General features: G+C 40.5%; 1 protein-coding gene across 1 annotated transcript in view; it reads left to right on the forward strand.

Annotated features, from left to right (window-relative positions):
• Abi3bp (ABI family member 3 binding protein) overlaps nt 1-23,846 on the forward strand; it is a 219,320-nt gene that overhangs the window by 184,214 nt on the left and 11,260 nt on the right. Inside the window, exons 47-54 of the mRNA XM_026788609.1 lie at nt 453-518; nt 3,399-3,473; nt 10,018-10,092; nt 11,536-11,652; nt 14,457-14,585; nt 15,132-15,200; nt 18,392-18,601; nt 21,172-21,280. Of these exons, the coding sequence (XP_026644410.1) occupies nt 453-518; nt 3,399-3,473; nt 10,018-10,092; nt 11,536-11,652; nt 14,457-14,585; nt 15,132-15,200; nt 18,392-18,601; nt 21,172-21,280 (850 nt within the window). The remainder of the gene's footprint in view (nt 1-452; nt 519-3,398; nt 3,474-10,017; nt 10,093-11,535; nt 11,653-14,456; nt 14,586-15,131; nt 15,201-18,391; nt 18,602-21,171; nt 21,281-23,846) is intronic.

Genomic DNA, 23,846 nt, shown 5'->3' on the forward strand with positions numbered 1-23,846 from the left:
TGTAGATGGATGACTGTGTAGATGGATGACTGTGTAAATGGAAGACTGGGTAGATGAATGGTTGGGGTAGATGGCTGGTTGGATAGATGGAAGGATGGATGGTTGGGTAGGTATATGGCTGGGTAGATGAATGGCTAGGTTATATATTTATCATGTTAAGCAACTATCTGATAAAATTAATACCTTTGGAAAGCATGGACTAGATGACTGATTCTTAATATTACAATTGACCTACCTCATTCTCTATGTACCTTCACTATTCAGCTATGAGTATTTTCACATTTTGTGTCCCTTTTGAGTGAAGTAGGTAATGAATAACTTGGTGATTTCAGCAGAATGTTCTTTCTACCTCTGTATGAAGTGTGCTGGTTATTGGTACTTAGGGTAACAAAGATCAGTGGGCTGGTCTTTGGAGACTAGCTGTTGAGTATAAAGTATATCTTCCATTTCAGCACCACACAGATTGCACACGACTCCTGTGAGGCCCAGAATACCTGACAGACCACATGCCAGGCCAGGTAAGAGAGCTTTGCTTTCTCTGATGACCTCCACAGTCAGCTCCAGAAAGAGCCAAAATAGCCAGACTTCCCAAAGATGGAAATATATCAGAAGAGGAGGGATCCAGGACAATGTACCTTTCAGTTGAAGTCAAGGGAACACAGAAACTCTGATCTTTGTAGATAATTGAAGGGGTTAATTCATTAAAGAGATTAAACTTAAAGGTTTTCATGGACGTTTAGATTCAGAGGCCTCTGTGAAACTTAACAAATATGAAAATATTTTAATGATGTTTATTCATATGTCTCACACACCTTAAATTTTTCATGCCCATTTTCAAATGTTTTTTTTTTCTTGCCTCGGGAAATAAATGGCCTCATTCTAGTAAAAGAGTGCTTTAGTTTCAAAGAGAATGTTTTCCTTGAAACCTTCTGTCATCAAAAGAAGCATTTCTCATCACAAAAGAATAAAAGACATGGTTTATTCTGGAGCCAAAATTATGAGTGAGCATGACCTGGGACTATATATTCTGGTCTTCCCAAACCATGTTCCAATGAGGAGGTGGTTTCATGAACTTTTATACTATCAGAACAAAGAAAGCTGTAGATGAGGACATTTTAAAGACAAATTGGTAAAAAACATTTGAGAAGCAGAGTACAGGAAGATGGGGAATCTCTCTTACAGGCCTCAGATGGTACTCGATAACATTCTTAGCTTTGGATTTGGTGGAAGCTGGCGAACGTCTTAGCTAATACACTCCTAAGGATTTATCTGTTACTTACAGGATACCCATGAGGTAGGCACGGAATGGCTATTTGGGGGGCTATTAGTAGCCCCAAATGAATTATAGTTAGCTCTGGACCTGCAACATTCCAATCTCTCCACATCGATGTAGTTCTAATCAAGTAGCTGTTGCTGACACAGGTTCCTTCAAGAAATTCTGACTCACATTTCAAAGGATAAAGCTATTTATAAACAACAAAAAGCATAGCTCTGTATTGAGAGACACCTCATACTTGCCAAGTCAGTAAAGGATCATAACTCTATCTTTCTTAGGATTTAAGGAATGACTAATTTTCAATGTAAGTGATTCTTGTGCTGAGGTACAGCATCTTAGCACCAGCTAAAGCCTTTCTGGTGTTTTCCTGTCCTTTTCTGTTTTCTGTGGTTCTAAGGACTCTTAAGGTGCTAAAGAGGAAAGTCATTCACAAAGGTAAGGTCTCTGTGAATGTATCTCTAAGTAGGTGAGAGAAAGGAGGCAATGTTTTTATATTCTTTGAATATTATACATGTAATATCCAATTATATATAATATACACAATATATTATATATTGCATACATACTATATAAATATATGTGCATTTATAAGAGGAAAGTCATTCACAAAGGTAAGGTCTCTGTGAATGTATCTCTAAGTAGGTAAGAGAAAAGAGGCAATGTTTTTATATTCTTTGAATATTATACATGTAATATCCAATTATATATAATACACACAATATATTATATATTGCATACATACTATATAAATATATGTGCATATATAATATGTAAGTGTATATACAATATATATTAGATATATACACATGTGGAGAATTGAGTGAAGTCATCTAAGGGTTCAGGAATGCTTTGTCTTTTTTTGACACTAACTTAAAGAATAAAAAGGCAGGAAAGCAAGGCCTCATCACTCAGCCAGATCTTGTTGACAGCAGAAACACAAAGACAACCAAGTACACAGAGGCAGAGTCCCCAGATGAGAAAGGACCCCAGAGCTGGAATATAAGGAGGGGGTTGTGTACGATTGGAATGGGTTCCTTTTTTTCTTGGGAACTGGTTGGTTTGTGCTATTTCAGGGTGTTGGATAATCTGGACAAAGAAAGGAAAGTAGATTGTGTCTCTCTTCATTAGTATACCCCAGCAGTCCCTTAGTGTGTGTGTGTGAGGTGGGGAGGGGTTAAACTCACACTAAGTTTCTCTCGGGGAGGGAGAACAGGAAGTTAGAAGTATTAAATGTTCATGAGAAAAACATATTAATCTACCTAGAGCTTTTGTTCTCTGCCTGTCTGCTGGGGATCTGCTTGACTCCTAGTTCTTCATAGAGAACCATTTTTGGCTATAATCTCTAACTCCTAGAGGTGATTAGGTAGCAAATTCTATATAAAAAAAAGAATAAGGGATTTTCATGTGTCTTTGTGCTACAAACATCAAAGAGTGCTTAATATGTGACTGATTCAACATTTCTGTAAAATAAACAGTAATGGTTGGCAATGGCTGACTTCTTACGATGTGACCATGAGTTATGTTTGTGGAAACTGAGGTGCTAAGGGGAACCAGAAGAGAATGAAAAGACAGGCAATCTGGAAAGAGGTTTGCATGGAGGTATCATGGCTCAGTGTTTTACAGCGGATGTATGCAAGGACTGTTGTAACTAGACAGTACCTGGAGACTTCTACAAAGAGACCACCAATTCATGAGTTATGAATGGTGGCCTTGATGTTAAATTCATTTCAAGTCTCAGTTTTTTACTAGACGTAATGCAATCTTGATCTTCCTTCAGTTCTGTTTTGGACTGTGTCTGCTGTCACATACAGGAAGCAAGGGAAAATATCTCCCACTCAGAATTAGAAATTCCCTTGCTACTTACTCTTGTCAAGAACAAATATCAGAGCTCAGTGAGCACCTCAGTACAGACTCAGATTTTCATCCTCGCCTATGAAAGGTTAGGACTTTCATAAGAGAACATGGTTTCTATATTCTGGACCATATTTGTGTGTGTTTATGTGTGTGTGAGTTATCCTTACTTTATTGCCTAGTTAAATGATTTCTGAGCAGTTTTGTTTTCTTTGACTGCAGACATTTAGTAAGGAAATGTCTAATGTGTTTAATCCTTACTTTGTTATAGTTCAGAACAAAACAACCACAAAGCCTGGTAAAACCAAACCCAAAGTGATACCCCATGGAAACGGAGTGGGAACAGGTAATAATCACAGATGTGTTTCTCTTTTGTTGCATCAAAACTAAATGCTGTCCGTGGTAGTTAGAAAGAGAATAGCCCTCCAAAGGAGTGGCACTATTAGGAGGTGTAGCCTTGTTGGAGTAGGTGTGGTCTTGTTGGAGGAAGTGTGTCACTGTGGAGGCAGGCTTTGAAGACTTCTATATGCTCAAGTCATTCCCTGTGAGACAGAGCACTTCCTCTTGCTTATGGGATCAAGATGCAAGAACTCTCAGCTCCTTCTCCAGCACCATGTCTGCCTGCATGCTGCCTTGCTTCCCACCATGATGACAATGGGCTAAACCTTAGAACTGTAAGCCATCATAATTAAATGTTTTCCTTTATAAGAGTTGTCATAGTTATGGTGTCTCTTCACAGCAATACAAACCCTAACTAACACTGTCCATCTTACATAATTTTGTTGAATTCATACATCAATTTCTTTTACATAAATTTTGGGAAATATTTGTAAAATTAAAATTTGAAGTTTTAACTCATTTCAAAATCAATTTCAAATATCCCTAAAAATGCTGAAAAAGAATTTTCCAACTTTTGTAAACCAAGTCTATTAAGTTAGCTACCATATATATAGTCTTATTTCTCAAAAATAACTCCAATTAGATATTAGTTACAGAATGAAAATAGAAAAAAAATCATTGTTTTCAAACCACTTGCTATACACAGATCAGTTTGTGAAATGACTTGGTATCCCTCCTATACTTTCCCATGGGGCCATCACAGCTTTCTGAAAGGCCTTTATCTGCTAGCAGTCTGCAGTATGGAATTTAAGAAGAAATAGACTTAATTCAAAACAATAACAACTGGTGACTGTGGCTGTAGTCCTTCTGTAGCTTATAAACCGTTCTGATTAAATGGCACAGCACTAACTTCCTTAGAGCTGTGTGGATAGATCTAATAAAAATTTAAATACCCAACTTATTTATTCCATAGGCAAGTGGAATTGCATCATTCCCTTGAGATATTTTTAATAATAAAAATCATGTACAAATGCATGAAAATTAGAATGAATTTAGTGCATATATGTTACATTTCATCAGCTCCTGGTAAGAAAGAGATACAATGCTTGAGGTTAGTCTGAAAGTCATTTAGATTTGTTTAGAATGTTCCCCTGTATTTACTTGAGTATTGTGGTATCTGAAATTCTGGGATTTTTTTTTTTTTTTTTGTGGTCTGTTATTTTCAGACCAAATGGAAGAGGCCAGTCTGTGGATTTCTGAGACACCCAGTTACTTATTTGTCCTGAGCGATTTTATTCATTCTTCCTACCTGAAGTTTTGGCAGGGCAGAATTTCTCAGATTGACATAGACTGGCTCTAACAAGAGCTATCCTTTCTCAGATCCTCTTGGGAGGAATTTAAGTATACATATTTAATATTCAAGTGATTTCTTGGAGGTTACATAAGCAAAAATAGAAATTAGCTATAGGCTGAGAAAATAAGCAACGACAAAAAATAAAAGTTGCTTATGGTCCTTTATTGACTGTGTTGTCAGTCTATTGAGGCCTTTTGTGGAGGATCATCGTATTGTTTATTTCTCAGGTGGGGAGGCCAGCAGACAACATCCAGCCATCCTCACCTTTGGGGTCAGTCTTAGCTGGATGCTGCCTTGAATAGTTCTGATTTTTTAACAATGCTGTAGATTCTTGCTTTGCATTGTATGAGTTGTTTTTTTTCTCTATTTTAACATTAGAATAGCCTACAGAGGCTGGGAATTTTTTTGTATTACATTTATTTATTTGTGTGCATGTGGGCTGGCATTATGGGCCTTTATCCATTAAGCCTTCTTGCTAACCCAAGGCTCATAGCTTGGATGGGTCATTTTTCCGTTATCCTGCCTTTTTTTTGTGATTCCACACATAGACATCACAGTTTAGTTAAGGTGTCCTACACATTAGAAATTTCTAAACTGAGAAGTTGTGAGAAACAGCAGGGTTTACTGTCTGACTCTAGAGAAGAAACTTGTCGGTCCCAGTCTAGGGAATCTGACTTCTCTTGGAAGATGACAGCTGCTGGGCCGGTTTGTCATCCGACCATCACTTCTGAAGGCTCCTTGCGTGCCAGGAAGAGTAGAATTGTGACGCTTCTCGGAGCATGTGAGCTGGAAGACTCTGTCACATAGCTGAGAATCAGGCTTCTCTCTCTATCCTAATGGGGAAACCACATGTTACTGCCCCCACATGGAGAATGCCTCCCTGGGAGAACTCAGACTCCTCAGGGTGAGGTATGTGTTTTTCTAGACTGTGGCTAAATCTTTCAGGCAACTGGCTCGGGATTTAGCTAGGAGCTGAAATTTGGAGCACAGAGAACAATGCTACATAAATATCACCCCTTTTCGTCACGGGAGGTGGAGACTCCGATTCACTGAGTATTGATTTCCACTGATACAGTTGGAAATCAACAAGTTTGTTTGCAAAGCTTTCGTTACTATGGTTAGAAATATCCAAAATCATTATTTCATCTTGGACAAGAGCTCACTAAGTGATGGATTACATAAATCCGCAGCCTTCTGGACAACTCCCATATGGCAGTGGTGGGCCATCCTGAGGTTCCAGCCTGGGTGCCTTCAGAGCCAACTGGCCTTTAAGCGTTTGTGTCAATTAATCCTGTTTGGGAGAAAAGAATTCAGCTCGCAGCCTGGGCTAGATTGCCTGATGGGTACTCTCTGTACGATCCGTTCTCTACAGTGCTCCTCATAATGGTTTCCTTTTTAACTTTTCTCCTCATTCTGTGCTGCCTTCAATGTTAAATTGCCCTCTTCTGATTCAGGCCAGCTCTAGTTCACTTGTTTAGCAGAGTCTGGGGCTTCATTGCCTGTCTCCAACTCTTTCCACTGAGCCCCAAAGTTACTGTTTGCAGGGCCTTTTCCAGGGCTTCCAGATACTACTATGGTCTATCTGTTTTCAAGGGCTGATGTGCTGCTGATTTGTGACTTATATCTAGAGATCATAACGGCATGCTGCCTCTGTCTCCATCTGTATAGAAAGCAATTGGAAGATTTTTGGTTTCTTCTAATTTATCTTTCCTCTCTTTCCTTCCGCTCTTCTCACCTTCCCCCTTGCTGACCCGTGTCCCTCCCTCCCTCTTCTCCTTAATCTCCAACTCACTTCAGCCTTCAGGCCCTTGCCTGTACTCATCCTAGGCTCAGTGGATCTGCCTTTGCCCTATAGGAACTGCTGAAAGCATGTGACTATTTTCTGTGAGCGTCACACGATGACATGGCTATAGGACAGATGCTTGCCTGCCAAGGTCAATAACTCTCACCTAGGGAGGCACTTCAGCCATTTCAGGAGGTGAAGATTATAGGACTATAGTCACTTAGCAGCATGTGAGGAGTACAAGGAAGAAGGAGTCAAAAGGAGGATCTGGTGGTTTGAGAAAGAGGCTTTGGTGTGGAGAGATGTGAGTCTGAGTCCCAGCATTTCTTAGCTGTGAGACTTTAAGCAGCTTGTTTACTCCAGCTTTAGACTTCCTCATTTGTGGGTCCTAGATGCTATATCCCACATAGACTTTGTAAAGCTCAAATCAAGTATTAAATATACAGAGTGCCTAGACGGTATTAGAAATGAATTCATTGTATTTGAAGGACAAAGATTTTTTGGAGAAGAACTAATAAAAATCAACTCAAAGAACACCCAGCCTACTGGCATTCTAGGGTATATGTGGTGTGGTGTATGTGTGTGTGTCTGTGTGGTATGTGTGTATGATGTGGTGTGTGTGGTATGTGTGCATATGATGTATGTATGATGTATTTATGTGGTTGTGTGTGATGTATGGGGTATGTGTGTGTATGTATGTGTGTGTGTGATGTGTGTATGTGGTGTGTGTGTGTGATATGTGTATGTGGTGTGTGTGTGATATGTGTATGTGGTGTGTATATGATGTGTGTGTGTGTTACCTTTGAGAAATGATGGTAAATCAAAGTCAGTCACCAAATCAAGTCGTCTTATTGGCACAGTGTAAATATTTTTCTATGCCTGAATATTGTTTACAGAAGAATCAATCATATGATCCATTTCCCTGGTTTCGGGGAACCAAAAACACCAGGGCACAGGGACAACTCTTTTTAGAAAGAATTTCCAAAGTCTTCCACTTTTCTCCAAAAATCAACAGGGTTGGGTTCTTTACAGCAACAACTCCACTCTATGGTACCAACTTCTGTATTAGTTGCTTTTAGTTTCTGTGCTAAAACATCATGACCAAAAGCAAATTAAGAAAATGTTTATTTGTACTTATATTTCTAGAGGGATGAATCTCCATAAAGGATGGAGCCACAGATACAGGATCAGGAAGATAAGAGATTACATCTTAACCACACACAGGAAACACAGACCATAGGAAGTATGGCAAGGCTATAAACTCTCAAAGCTCACCCTCCCCAAGTGATGTCCTTTTTTCCATCAAAGTTCTACTACTTAAAGATTCCATAACCTCGCCGGGCGATGGTGGCGCACGCCTTTAATCCCAGCACTCGGGAGGCAGAGGCAGGCGGATCTCTGTGAGTTCGAGACCAGCCTGGTCTACAGAGCTAGTTCCAGGACAGGCTCCAAAGCCACAGAGAAACCCTGTCTCGAAAAAAAAACAAAAAAACAAAACAAAAAAAAAAAGATTCCATAACCTCCCCAACAGCACAACCAATAGGGGACCAAGGGTTCAAATACATGAGCCAATGGGGCAACATTCTCATTCAAACTACAACAAGCGAAATTTTTATATTTGATCAGTATATCTGCCTGCATACTTAAATGTGTTTAATATCATTTTACTTTTTCTGGGACATAACTATAAAACCAGAGTTGTTGGCATTTAGTTACTGTAATTGTCATGTTGTCATTATTAATGTACAAAGTGGTTATTAAGTATGTTTTCTCATCTTTAATATGCAAACTAGTTAGGCCATTAGCATATGGATTCTTCTTTAGGATAATCATTTTTGAAGTTATATTTCCTACTTAGAGTCTAAAAACTGTTTCTGTTCTTTCTTAATAAATACTATCAGAGCCAGACATGGTGACACAAGCCTTTAATGCCTGCACTCAGGAGCCTGGGGCAAGTGAATGTCTATGAGTTTGAGACCAACGTGGTGTACATAGTGAGTTCTAGGCCAGCTAAGGCTGCATGGTGAAATCCTTTCTCAAAGGAAAAAATTGTCAGACATGTTAGGGAAGATTATTTTGTAATATAGTCACAAAAGAGAGGAAAGAAAGACTGTAAGAGCCAGAGGAACTAGATGTTTGCTGTGAAGTTGTACCTCCTAGACATAGCAGGGAAGCTGCACCCATGAAGTCTCATCAACAGGACCACCTAAATAAGGCCCGAACAAGGGTGACATCAACAAATATGCCAACATGGAAGGGGGAAATCTCAACAGGGCCCCAACCCTAGACAAAGAACTACAAGCAACTAAGAAATGTTGAAAAGAGAGAAATAGTCTTCCTTGGGAAAAGGTTTCTCCTTAATTGATTATCTAGTACCAGTCGTCAGCCCTGCCTGAAATTAAATACACAAAAGTAACATTAGATTGGGCCAGTGGTATCAGCATATTTAGGAATGTATCTATATATCCCTATATAAATATGTACACGCATATATTTAGGAGTGTGTGTGTGTATTGTGTATGTGTGTATAACAACAATTAAATAAAGAAGAGACCAGAGGCCATGAGTTTGAAAGAGATCAAGGTAGGGGTAGCATACATGGGAGGAATTGGAGGGAAGAAATTAAAAATAATATATGTTAATTTCAAACAATGAAACAAAATTGTATAAAGAAAGCAAGCATGATTAAAAGTAATAGTAATATTACAAAGCTACAGTGAGACATACTGATTACCTGCATCCTAGGGAAGCTGTCCGAAACCTATCCCTGGTGCTTAGGCAAATGGCCAGATAACCTCCATATTTGAGGGAGACAGAAGAGAAAAATAGCACACAAAGCAAAGTTGAATTGGTTCCTTCCAAACAACAAGTTGGGGTTCTAGGCCATTCAGGACTATTTTATAATGCCAAAGGTAAGATCCAGTTTGTAGCCTCAACACTCTCACAGGCAAGGCCGACACAGAAGTATTTCTTAAGCCAGTTCAATAAGTATTAACCCAACCACATTGGATTCTGAGGTTTCTTTATGAGCATTGGTGAGTTGGGAAATTATCTTTTTAACCACAAAATGTACCCATGAAAACTGGCAGGAGGTGACAATTTACTCCTGGTAAAAATCTGTCTGGTGAAGCAATACCTCCCAGGCAGCCAGTGCAGGATGAATGCCATGGAAAATTATGACAAAACCAAAACCCACAGGCCAGTGCCAGCTCTTGAGAGAAAAATACAACCCACGAATGTAGGATTTTTAGTATTTTTATGTCTGGGTAGTAGAAGACAATTAAAATGGGCACAAATACACTGGTGTTTATGTAAGAAGTGCACATTTCTCTGACAGCTCTGAGTGTCCGTAACAAAGAACGTTTAGCAAATTTTTACTGTACAGTTATTCCTATTGATTGTCTCTGCTCCTAGGAACCAAGCAAGCACCTAAGCCGTCAAGTACTGGGAGAAATATGTCAGTGGACTCACATGCCACGAAAAAACCAGGTAAGGAGTGATGTGGCCCCTCCGGCCCCTCAGCTCTGAAGTTGGCCCAGCGATAGCAATGGTGGATGATGAACAACTGCATGGCTCTGTGTGCGAGAACCAAATCAGCAGAAGACGCAAGCTGCTAGAGAAACATTCCGAAAGACCATCTTTGGGAAAAGAAAGTGCAAATTCCACTCTATTCAAACCCTTTGGGAGATACTAATTTAGTGGTTGTTTCCTGTACTATCCTGAAGAGACACCTTGGACAAAGTGGTACAGAGCCACTGGGTTTCAGATTGTTTTTTCAAATTTTTCTCTTACGTGATTTATTTATATTTTGGCTTGAAATGATGTTCGTTCCTATTTTAAGAGTACGTTATATGCAATAGCCATATGAATCTTATACTCCAGTCTCTGTTGTTTAAAAGGGTTGCCACGAGAACTGCTCTCACACATCAGTGTTTATATTGCCATCCTCACCCAAGCAAGCTCATGGGCAGGCTTCCTCCCCCTCTCCTATCTTTCTCTAGCTCTTTCTTCTTTGTCTTTCCTCCTGGTAGCCTTGAAAATACTTAAAGCAAAAAGTATCTTTCTGGGTGGAAAATTCTTCTTGGTTATTTTTAAATCAACATAAATACTACCAAGAAAGAAACACATTTTTTCAACTATAACAGGCTAAAGTTTGAGCTAAGGTGAGCTGCTTCAGACATGTTTAGCTTTTCCAAGCACCCTGCAAAGTCGACTTCATTACACAAACTATAAAATGCTACTTTCCTTTCCTTTGCCAATTAGGCAGACAAGATATAAAACTGTACAATCTCGTGGGATGGTAGCTCTGTAGCAAAATTTGTGGGTGGGAGAGCAAAGTGACTGGTAAAATTGGCTCCTAGTCATGTCCCCTAGCTAGGAATCCCTGTGTGGTGGCCAATCCAGCTGCTTCACAGTGACCCTGCTCTCCAGTCACCAGATGCCCATTCCTGCCATGACTGCTAATTTGAAAAGTTCTAGTGTTGTTCAATTATAATTATATTAGGGGTAGGGGTTGTGTGGACCTCCCACAAAAAAATGGAAATTATGTATGTGCTCAACAATTCAAAGTCAAGTTGGTAGATAGACTTGTAGGCTCACAACTAAAGGTGATTGGAATTGGTCAAGTTCATCAATACTTCTGGCTTGTCTCTAGGGGAAAGATGTCAGTTCTCTGTATGTGACCTTCCAAAGCAACCTATGCCTGCGTATTTTATCTAAAATGACAGAAGATGATTTACATATGTTAATGTGATTCGTTATTCATGGATACATGACCAGCGTCAGTTTAGAGGAATCCCACTATATATTGCTCATAGGCAGTTTTCTATAAACTATAAAAGGCTCTTACCATCCAACTGCTACTCTGCTGCTTATGAAAGCTTATTTCAAACTGATTTTTATAAACAAAGCTGACTTTATAATATTTCTTAGCTACAATTCCAGGAACTCGTCCATTCATTCCTCCTAGACCTATGCCCCCTAGACCTAGACCTCCGCAGAGAAAACCTTTGCCACCAAACAATGTCACCGGAAAGCCAGGAAGTGCAGGTATGTCCATCACATATCTTTCCTCTCTCTCCATGACTGCATTTTACTGGCCAACCCAGCCCTTCTTGGGATGCTGGTTTAAGCAGTAGGCAAGCCATTGGCACATGTGATTAGATACGTGCTGTTAACTACAGCTTTGAGGTCTGAACTACTGACTCTGAGTGAGTAAAGAAACCATTCCTCCATATCTAGACCAGTTTGTTTCTGAGATACCTGCGTGCTTGGAGCCTAGAGAGAAACTGACTTGGCTTTCTGTGACTTCAGAGTAGGAGATGCTGAACATGGCAAACCCTCAGAGAGAGTGGAAATAATGTCCCGTCACTGACTTGGCCTTCATGTCATTGCGAAAGTTACGGTGTCTGGGGAAGGACTCTGAGCAGGCAAGCTGTTTCTTACTTCCATGTCTAGGTTCACGCTGTCATAGAATGGTTCCATAAGACCTGGCTATGCCCCTTCACCCCTCTTCCAGCTTCACAGAGAAGTCTTAGCATCATCACTACGCCCTCTGTGGCCCTCAGTATACATCTCTGGCAAGACAAAAACAAACGACTTTGTGCTGTTTGTGTTCTTATCTTCCTCACATAGCTTGTGATTGTGTACTAACAGTCCTTAGTGCATTCCCTCTGAAATTCTAGAACCTCATTGAGTACTTAGAATATGGAGGGAACTTGATAGCAATAACTGAATGGATACACGAAGGAAATGAAGAACCAGTGAAAATTGATCCAGTTCAAAACAAAGCTTGACCTTACTCCCGCTTAGGGACTCTGCTAGCCAACTGTGAGTTCCTTGTTGTTCTTCCCCTTCCATAGCTCAACTTCCTAAATATCTGGTAGGTGGACACTGGATAAAAGTACTGAGGGCAGCTGCAAAAGATGAAAGTGTAGAAGGTTCATGTGAAGGGAGCTGTGTCAGTCCTTTTTGCAAGATAAAAAGCAGGCATGCTAATGACTTTATGTTTCATGATTCTGGGTCAGTGGGTCGCAACCCCTTTGGGGGTTGAATGAACCTTCACAGGGGTCGCATATCAGATATCCTGCACATGAAATATTTATATTACAATTCAAAACAGTATCAAAATTACAGTTGTGAAGTAGCAATGAAAATAATTGTATGGTTGGGGGTCACCATGTGAGGCACTGTATTAAAGGGCCCTAGCATGAGGAAGGTTGAGAATCACAGCTCTAGGCTGTTTTTCCCCAAAGTGTAAGGGAGGATTCAGGCCCTAACTTGTGCATTGTGTCTTTCTGGGTCAAAGCCCCGTGAATGCCGCATGAGGGGACCGGGTTTGTCTCATTCCCTGTAATGTAAAGCAGCTGTGGCATGAGTGGCACTTGTTTTCAAGTCCCACTGGTGAGTCACTGCGATGCCAGTGTGTGCCATGAGAACCCAGGGGACCACCCCTGCAGGAGGTCCCCGGGTGAGGCTGTGTTGTTCACTGGTCTTGGATTTGGGCTTATGGTAGCCTGTTCTCTGTCAGAAAGTACAGCTGTGACACAGGCCTTCTTCCCCTGAGCCTGAGGCGGAGCCACAAGCACATCCTGTTTCTAGGAGCAGCTTAGGTCACTGCTGTGCACTCTCTCCACTGCTCCACCTCTGAGAGAAAATGACTCCACTTCACAGCCTAGCAAACCAGCAATTATATTGGTACAGTTCTAGTGATTCAGGAATCCACTGGATGTCTGGGTGTACTCTGAGAGTCTCTCACAAATGCTTGTGAACAGTCTTGGCTCCCACGTGGCATCTACCAATTGTTGCCTATCTCTAAATCTACGGAGGCCTCCAAGTCCCTCTTTTCTTGCCAGGGTGACAATGTTGCTGCCATTTCCCGCTGATTCTGTCAGCTCTGGTAAAGCACTTCTCTTGGTTTTGCTTGCCATTTTATTGTGGCCCACTCCCTGTAGAACCAAGGGCCTGAGTTGGGGAGGGGGTGCTGGTAGCAGAGCTCCATCTACCTGACTCGGTCATGATTGCACATTGAACCAAATCCTTAAGTCTGGCTAGTATCCCTTGACTAGTAGCCTGGGCAGGACTTCTTTTCCTAGGAGGAATCTAAAACCCACTCTATACTCTGCTGACTGTACTAAACACTCAGTCTTGCTTGGACCTTGAATCCAGACATAGAGACTGATAAGTAACTTTAGCAAAAAGGAGTTGAACATAATAACTCAGAGGAGCACTGTTCTAGCCCCTGGGACAGAATAGCAGATGGCCCTGGGGATCACTGGCTTCCTAGTCTGCTCATCTCCCATGTCTGCCAGGTCATCTCTAAGCAAGGCCATTCCATCTCCTCAACTTCTCTCACAGCTGACCAAATGGCTAAGATGGAAGTCTCATCCTTCCTTTTAGTCACTTCCCTACTGGAAATTTTTTCATGGTCCGTTTCCCTTAAAAAAGCATCTACAGCAATGATATTCAAGTTCGTCCATGGTCTGCCCTTTCCTGGCCCTCCACACGTAGGCTAGGACTGGGCTTTCTCTTCCCTCAGCTGACATGCTTCCCTGATTCATAGACTGAAGCTCTTGCACATCTGTGAAGACATGCTTCCCCAGTGCTACCCTCTCCCCATAGACAGCCACTCCCTCTCTCTGTCCCCTCAGTGACCTTATGTAGTTCTTTCACAATATCAGAGATGTTTCAATATCCTTGGCTCAGGCATCTATGTCTATCAGGAACCAGGTCTTGTTTTGTCTCCAAGCCTGGCTGATAGTGCCAAGCCACATGGTAAGTGCTTAATAAACGTTTATTGATTAAATAAATGGGAAATTTGGCACTGCCCTTACTACTTTGATTCTGTGTTACAGGAATCATTTCCTCGAGCAGAGTGACTTCCCCACCGCTGAAGGCAACACTCAAACCTACTGGAACAGCCGTAGAGAGATCAGAGGTAGAGAAAAAGCATCCAACCACTCCAGCTTCAGAAGAAGAAATTGGTCAGTGTGATGTTCTCACTAGGCGCTGTGCTGCAAGATGCTCAAGTATTTCAAATTAGGGCAAACAAAAGCTTGGGGTCTCCTCTTTCCTGCAATTTTAGGAATATTTGTCTTTTCAATTTTAGAGTAATACTTATTATCAAACTTTTGCTATAGAATATACTTCTTTCCTTCTCAGACATAGAAATGCCAAATTTTGTTTTGTTTTATAAAATGTAGATTATCCAATTACCAATTAAAAAATTAGGCTACTAAATTACCTAATACTATGAACTACAGATATTTTAATTTAGGAATAAGTATTAGCTTATTGTTTTAATTTTCAATCCACTACTGTTACACCCCAGAACATCTTGCTGCAGGAGACAATTAAAGGTCTTTTTATTCTGGATAAAAATGTATTGTAAGAATAGTAATGGAAATCCAACCACAAGCAGTGTATCTAGAAAGAATGATAATTATTATTTATCTGTATTGCTTTTGCCAATGTACTGTGAAATTTTTTTTTATCTTTCATTGAATTTTTCATGCTGTTTTCATTCTTAGGCAATACGACTGATTTTAGTTCAAGCCCAACTAAAGAAACCGATCATCTTGGGAAGCCCAGATTCACAGGTATGTCTGGCTCTGTATTATGAGTTTGGGCAGGACTCTTCTGGTAGGTAGGTCAGTCAGGTATTTATTGTGTAAATATTGTAGGCGTTTACTACAATGTGGAGTTTTCATGTTCCTGCAAGTCAACTGGGCAGTAGGTGCCTAGAACAAAGAGTAACAGTGCTAGGAGAAGCCATTTCACCAAAATACCAAATAAATAGAGGTGATTCAAATAGTCACATTTTGAGATCCTTTTTATGTTATATCTGCACAAGCACAAGCCAAAACTTGGGGAAGCATAACTCTTTTCATGGACACAGAGATTGCGTTAAGATACCGTGAAACTCTTTTCCAAAGCAGTGGTATTGTTTTACATTTCTGACAATACTGATAAAGGTTCTGGTTCCTCCAGCTCGTCACCAGTGGTAGGTACAGAAAAGTTTTTAAATGCCGTTGTCATTTTAACAGGTGCAAAGTGGTATGTAATTATGGGTTTTTTTTAAATATTTATTTATTATGTATACAATATTCTGTCTGTATGCCTGAAGGCCAGAAGAGGGCGCCAGACCTCTTTACAGATGGTTGTGAGCCACCATGTGGTTGCTGGGAATTGAACTCAGGACCTTTGGAAGAGCAGGCAATGCTCTTAACCACTGAGCCATCTCTCCAGCCCCGTTTTAATTGACTCTTTTGGTCTACCCTAGCAAAATTCCACAGAAATTTCCACTGGTTTCTTTTTCCACAATTCTGAAGGCAAGGGTTCTGAGATTGACCTCTCTTCTTGCCTTGCAAATGGTTTCCTTCTCACATGAGTGTGCACGTGAGCTGTGCACTGTGCCTATGGTCCCTCTGTCCTAAGAACCCCAGGCTGACCGGGATGAGGCTTCACAGCTTTCAACCTCGGGTAATTCCAACTTCCAGTTTACAGTTTTATCCGTGTCTTTCTATAGTTAAGCCTGTTGAGGGCACAGGTTTAAATTGTGTGTGACAATAATAAATTACCAGTTGACTGAGCCTTGCCTTCATTATGGAAGGTGTTTTCTATTTCTGAAGGGCTCTGAAATCTCATTTGTTGATATTTACATATTCAGGCATGTTCTCTCTGGGCTGCATCATTTTCCCACCTTTTACTTTTAACCACAATCTAATCTCTTTATAGTTACACTATACATTTTTTAGACATCATAGCCCTGGGTCTTCCTTTTCTTATATACTCATAGTCTCTGTGTTTTGTTTGTGGTGTATGAACCTTTGAAATTACTAGTGATACCTTTAAGAATGAATGTTCATCTTGTTACTTGTTTTCTGTTTACCTAATCTTTGCTCCCTCTTTCTTCTCTTTTGGCCTCCCTTTAGTGTATGATTCTGCTTTATGCATCTTGTTCCTTACGACTCTTTGTCGTAGTTGTCCTGTGGGGATTGACAGTGTGCTTCTTTAACTTAATGCCATCTGCCATCCAATGACAAGGAAGATCCCTATGCCAACATTCTTACGTTCTGTGGATTCTTCCTTTCCTCCTGACTTTGCAGTATTATTGTTAATATCCACTCCATGAACTGGTTTTTATTTTGAAAAGTAAATTAACTTTTATACTTGGACTAAAATATTGTATTTAGGCATCCACACTGTTACTAGCACCTTCTGTCATTTTGTGGGGGCTACATTCATCCTTTTGATGTATTTATTGCCTTTATATATTGTATATAGTCATTGTACTTATTGTATATAGTTTTTATATTAGTTATAGCCTTCTTTTTCATTTTTTAGACAAAAAGGGGAAATGTAGTGGCATTTCAACTGTGTTTTAATAAATAAAGACTTCCTGAAGATCTGAGAGTAAAACAGTCCCACTGGCCAGCCTTATAAACCAGGTTATGCTAACACACACCTTTAATCCCAGTAGCCACAATGACATACACCTTCAGTCTTGGTGGTGCACACCTTTAGTCCCAGCCCTAGAGAGAAATATAAGACAGGGCGAGACAGCTCTCACATACACAGTCTCATTCTGAGATACCAGGAGGCAGGATCGCCATTTCAGACTGAGGTTGAAGTAAGAGCCAGTGGCTGGCTGTTTTGCTTTTCAGATCTTCAGGTTGAACCCCGATTTCTGACCCTGAGTTTTTATTAATAATGCTTCATATCATTGATATAGTTCTCATCACATTTTTGTTATTAAAGGTTTTTGAGTTTTACCTTTATAACTTGTGATTTAGAAGATTGGGACATTTGAGGCCATTATTTCTTAAGGCAGCTATGTCCATATGGGAACTCTTCGGTTTCCCAAAGCTCCCAATGTCCATTGTCCATTATTCCCTGCACTCCACACACTGTTAGTCATGTCCTATGTCTAGAAGCCTTCTGTTTGTGGTATCTTGTATATTCGTCTATCTCACGTAGTTTACATCTTATATATAGCTTTCATCTCTAGAAATTTGCTTTGAGTCATCTTGGTGTTATTTAATGGATCATTTTTCTATCTGCCTCTTCCTTGAATAATAATTCTGGCCTCTGTGTGAGTTCTAAGTTTGTTCCAAAAAACTGATTTTTCTCACTATTAACAACAAGTTTCCTGTGAGTTTTACCTTGCTGGGTGTTATATATTTCATTCCGAAAATATTCTCGAGTTTTGTTCTGAGGTGCAGTTGATTTTTCGAAACAACTTGATCCTTGTAAGTCTGGCTTTGTTCAGATTGGTGATGCTCATTCCTACTGCCAGAGACTCACTACCTATAAATTATGAGGTAGGAACTAATTCTGAAGAGACCAAACAATATCTGAAGAGAACACCAGGTATATCTACAGAGGATCTCTATCATATATCATATACCCCAGAGGTGAGAGTTTAGAGTTTTAAGATTAAGTCATTCTCAGTACTATTTTCTTTTCTTTTCTTTCTTTCTTTTTTTTATTTTTGTTTAGTTTTATGCTGGGTGGGGGTTGATTCTCTGTAGCTTTGGAGCCTGTCTGGAACTAGCTCTTGTAGACCAGGCTGGCCTCAAACTCACAGAGATTTGCCTACCTTTGCCTCCCGAGTGCTGGGATTAAAGGTGTGCACCACCACTGCCCAGCTTCTCAGCACTATTTTCAAGTGTCTGCTCAGAATATGACACTAAAGTCTTCAAACAGATGCTCCAATGGACAGTTTGCCTCCTCCATCTTCCTCACAACTGTGCTTACTGACAGAGTCCTCTCTCCTCCCCACTCATAGGCCCTCATGTGCGATACATCCCAAAGCCAGACAACAAGCCCTGTTCCATCACTGACTCCGTCAGACGGTTCCCTACAGAGGAAGCCACAGAGGGGAATGCCACCAGCCCACCACAGAACCCTCCTACCAACCTCACCGTGGTCACCGTGGAAGGCTGCCCCTCATTTGTCATCTTGGACTGGGAAAAGCCACTAAATGACACTGTCACTGGTAAGATTGTGGCTCTAGGATGGGACCCTATGGTGGGAAGCTTTGATAGCATAGTAGTTCCAAATCAGGCAGCCTGGGTCAAGCTGTGGCACAAAAACCACATCCAAGATGCAAGCCAAACAAGCAAAGTTCTGTCATTCAAAGTGTCATAGGTGGAGAAAGATACTGCTTTTTGTTATGGGCTCCTAGTTAACTGAGAACTTTAAAGCTGAATTCCTTCCGTCCCTCTCAGAACTCCCTTCCAGTGTTTGAAAATCCAGTCTTATGGTTTTGCTAAGAAAAAAATCATACAGCATAAAGTGTGTAAAGGCTTGAAACCTCTGAGACGATTTTAAATAGCTGTCTTTTCACCAACCTAGTTTCTAAACTGGCTGAGAACTTCCAAACAGGATAAAAACTATTTTAACTAGCTTTGGAGAAATTGAAAATAAAATAAAAATAAATCAAAGCTCCCTCACTCCCAGGAAATTCGCCACTTAGCTGAGAAAATTTTGATTGTGCTACACCGACCAAATTCCTCTATAAATGGTCATGGAAAATAGGAAACCTAGAGTCAGTTTTGAGTTTGTTACAGTTTGTGGCACACTTTGATGCTACATAGAGAAGGAGAGTCAAACAAGAAGTGGGAACAAGCTGACGTACAGGATTACAGAAGACGTGCTGGTCAGTGGAGTTCCTGTGACCCCTGCTGTAGGCCCAGTGCAGGGAACAGAAGCACAGACTCAGCAGCTGTCTGAAGTTGACAGGAACTTTATGGAGAACAAGGTATAGGTGAGGAGACCCAAAATATTGCAGAAAATATTTTCTACTGGGTAAAGGGGAACGAGGCAATTGTCTCTCCTTCTCCAAAACCGTGTGATCTGAGCAACTTCCCACATAAATGTCACCTTGGCTGAAGTGTCAGATTTCTTGTTTCCTTTCTCCGGAAAGGGCAGCCTCTGCTCTGAGAAAGAGTCTGTGTCCCCGGGAATCTGCTGAGTCCTGCTTCCTTTAGGGTTGAGACTGTAGATGCTGCTCTCTTAATTCCTAAAAGCCAATCAGCTTTCAGTATTGATTATCCATATCATATATTCAAACATTTAAAATTCTAGACTGTCCACTTTGCTATTAAGAGTTTTAGTTTCCTGAGACCAAATAATAAGCAGAATTTTGTTTGCCCTGAAGATGTTGAGCTATCAAGTCGGAATTATTTAATCTGATATACCTAATTTCTAGTACATCTCCATTTGGATAATACATTTTTTTGAGACACAGTTTCTCTGTGTAGCCTTGCTTTCCTGGAACTCACTCTATAGACTAGGCTGGCCTCGAACTCAGAGATCTACCTACCTCTGCCTTACCACTTGGCTAAGTTATATAAATCTCATGTAACAAGTCCTGAGCAGAGTATACTGTAGATACCTAACCCACTGTCTTCATAATAATTTTCTTAGTAGATGTGGATGAGCTCCTCGGCGTCCGTCACAACTAAGGATTCCATGCCCGAGGATGACATGTAGCTCCTTAGCCACAGTGCCACATTTAGCCATTGTTCTCTTAGTCTGTCTTTAAACATCAGACCATTTCCTAATGGTCTCCATGGATTCCATTCTTAATTGTGGTGTTTCCATGGAATGCCACTTGATTTCAGATGGGACAACCTGCCAGCTAGCTGCTCAAGGAACACAGATAGCCATTATTCTAATTCCCAAGTGAGAAGCAGGGAAATGAGCTAACATGTCTGTCAGATTCTCTCATTGTGAAGGCCTTTCCCTGTTGATGAGTGAACCCACAAGTTCAGAGAAACCTGCCTCGAAGTGAAATTTATGCAGACATTAAGGTTGAGGTTTTTATTTAATACAAAGAAAACTATCCAAGGAACATAACTTGAAGAAGCATTAGGTTCAAAATCCAATTCCTCAGCTCCAAACATCAAAGGAGTTTTATTATTTGGTTCACTGTTGTTGCTGCCACAGTTTTAGGGTCAGATTTGCTATATCAACATACCCCATTCCCCACCAAGAAGACAGCACAAGACATGGCTTCCATTCAAGCGCTGTCCCTCATACAGTGCTTTGCTGAAAATGGACTTTCTACCAAACTAAGCTAAGCATACCAAGCAATGGCCAGCAGTCTTCACCAGTTATTAGAGCTTCTTCCACTGTGATAAAGCAAGATTAGTTAGTATTCTAGTCCCCAAATGCTTTGAGAACTTCTGCCATCTGGTGGCTGAAACTTGCTGGAAGATGAGATTATGGTGTCTTGGGGCTAGAGAATGGCTCAGCTGTTAAGAGCACTTCCTGTTCTTTAAGTGCACATAATTTAGATTTCCAGCACCCTTGTTGGGCAGCTCACAGTCACCTGTAACTTAAGCTCCAGGAATCCAGCACCCTCTCCTGGATGTCCCAGGAACCTGCAAGCACATGTACATACCGCCCTCCAGATAGATAGATGATAGATAGATAGATAGATAGATAGATAGATAGATAGATAGATAGATAGATAGATAGATAGATCATGTTTCTCAAACTGCAGTCAATTAGGTCAAACAAGACATAATACAAGTGTCTGATGTTTTCTTCCATTTTCAGAATATGAAGTTATATCCAGAGAAAATGGGTCATTCAGCGGGAAGAACAAATCCATTCAAATTACCAATCAAACCTTTTCTACAGTAGAAAACTTGAAACCAGATACAAGGTAAGGCCCAGTGCTCTTCCGGGTGAATTCTGGGAGTAGCATAAACTACAATCACAACAAACAAAACAGAACAATACCTTCTCTGCTTTATAGGAGGACCTGGCTTTAATTCTGGGTTCCTTTAATGAGATTTTGAATATATTGTATCACATTTTTAAAATATTCTTGTTGTTAAGAATAAAGGAGTTAATAGGGTGCCCTTATAGATTAACAGTATAAATGACAACCTAAAAATAGGCCATTAGCAAATATTGGTTCTTTTTGTTTATTTGTTTGTTTTTGGAGACAGTGTTTCTCTGTGTAACAGTCCTGGCTGTCCTGTAACTCTCTTTGTAGACCAGACTGGCCTCAAACTCACAGAGATCCACATACCTCTGCCTCCCAAGTGCTGGGATTAAATATGTGTGCTACCACTGCCTGGCTATGCAAATACTGACTTTTAAATATCAAAATTTAGAACAGTCTGTGAACTAGAGATAAATGGAGTGTGCAAAGCATAAACTAGACTTGAGGACCTGACTCTGATGCTGGACTGCGGAAAGGAAGGGAAGCAAACTACTTAACAAAATGCAAAGATTTTATTTAAAATAGCTCCCTATTGGCCCAATGCTGTATTCGACACTGCTCTATTACAGTGATGAGATACCATGGCCAAGGCAACTTATAAAAGAAAGCATTTAACTGGGGCCTTGCTTACAGTTTCAGAGGCTAAGTCCATGATCATCATGTGGGGAACATAACAAGGGGCAGGCATGGCACTAGAGCAGTAGCTGGGAGCTTACAGCTTAGCAGGATGGAGACAGAAAGAGCAGAAGATGAGTCTGGCTTCTGGAGTGAGCTTTTGAAACCTCAAAGTCCACCCCCAGTGACACACCTCTTCCCACAAGGCCACACCTCTCCCACAAGGCCACACCTCTCCCACAAGGCCACACCTCCTAATCCTTTCCAAGCTGGTCACTAACTATGGTCCAGACATTCAAATACATGAGCACATGGGGGCAGTTCTCATTCAAACCACACAGAAGCAGCAGCCCTTTGCTTTGGGGACTTCTTACACTGAAAAGGAGAATAGATCCTTTGATCAATAGATCCCGGTGATCAGTTGCATATCTTATACTGTTAATACATTAACATAAGGTCATTCACATTTCAGTATAGTTTTATAATCTCTTTTTAGTCTAAAACACCAATTTATTTTGTTGCTGAAAGAAGAGTAAGGCCCTGGGACATTTCTGATTAGCTGTAGAGAAGTTCCCAGAAGAGATTTCCTTTCTCTAGGTGTCCTTTGCTGTGCCCACTCCATCGTCTTCTGACTGGGCTGAGCAGGGCATTGATAGTGACCAGAGAACAAAACTCTTTTAACTCTAGTAGGAGGGACATTCTTCTCATTGTTTTAGAGAAAAAGAAACAACTAATTAACTGAGGTTAACTATGTATAAACTTCTGTCCTTTACTGAAAAAAAATGCATTTCTTGCACAAATATGATTTTAAAGTGCTTGTTTTGAGTTGTAAAATGTTTCAACTTTTAATTTTCATAAAACATTTAAGCTAGCCAAAATAAGACTATTTGTCAGTTAAAGCCCCAGTGGATCTCGATTCTGTTTCCTTAGCAAGATTGAAAGAACGAAACAAAAAACACTTTTTTGACCATAATAAATTTTAAGGCAATAATTTAAAAGAACATTATTTCATTGGACCTTTTTAATATGTTTTGCCTACAAAACTTAAGTTTCTCTCTTGAGTAGCCTGCTTTTTATCCCATTTAATAGCGTGAGCGGTGCTGTACACTATGTTCATGGAAAAGCATCTGCTTTGTACATGTATGCTGTGTTCCTTTTCTGAATCAATCTGTCCCCACAGCTTCTTACAGTGCACCTATTAGTTCGTGATCTAAATGTGATCTAAATGTAGAACAGGTTTTTCAGGCACATTTGAAGCCAAATTTGTTTGACAAAGCTTCTCATTTCCATTTAACTAATGTGTAGTAATGTGCTGCGGGGGATATAAATGGCAACCAATGTGGTGTCTGCCTTTGAGCTCAAGTCTAGCAGGAAGGTTGATTTGTAAGCATTCTACAAAGCAGGGGGTTGGGCAGTGGTGGCGCATGCCTTTAATCCCAGCACTCGGGAGGCAGAGGCAGGCGGATCTCTGTGAGTTCGAGGCCAGCCTGGTCTACAAGAGCTAGTTCCAGGACAGGAACCAAAAGTTACAGAGAAACCCTGTCTCAAAAATCCAAAAAAAGAAAAGATTGTCTACAAAGCAGGGGGAGAGTTCTGGAAGTGGCCTGAGGGAGTGCAGGTGGAGTTTGGGGGAAGAATACTCATCAAAGCCTAGGAAAGGGAAGAGGTGAGCATTGGACTGGGCCTGGAAGGATGCAGAGAAAAGCACTACGTGGTGATGCTGGTGGGGAAGAGAGCATGGCAGAGAACACAGCACAGTGCATGACAGTGCAAAGAAGCAAAAGGATTATAGTTTAGAATACTGTATTTTACTATAGCTGTGTTATACTACAAGGACATGTGTAAATATTGTATTTTACCATAGCTGTGTTATACTACAAGGACA

Source organism: Microtus ochrogaster, chromosome 2 (genome assembly GCF_000317375.1).
Source record: "Microtus ochrogaster isolate Prairie Vole_2 chromosome 2, MicOch1.0, whole genome shotgun sequence".
In the NCBI taxonomy this organism is placed as follows: domain Eukaryota; kingdom Metazoa; phylum Chordata; class Mammalia; order Rodentia; family Cricetidae; genus Microtus; species Microtus ochrogaster.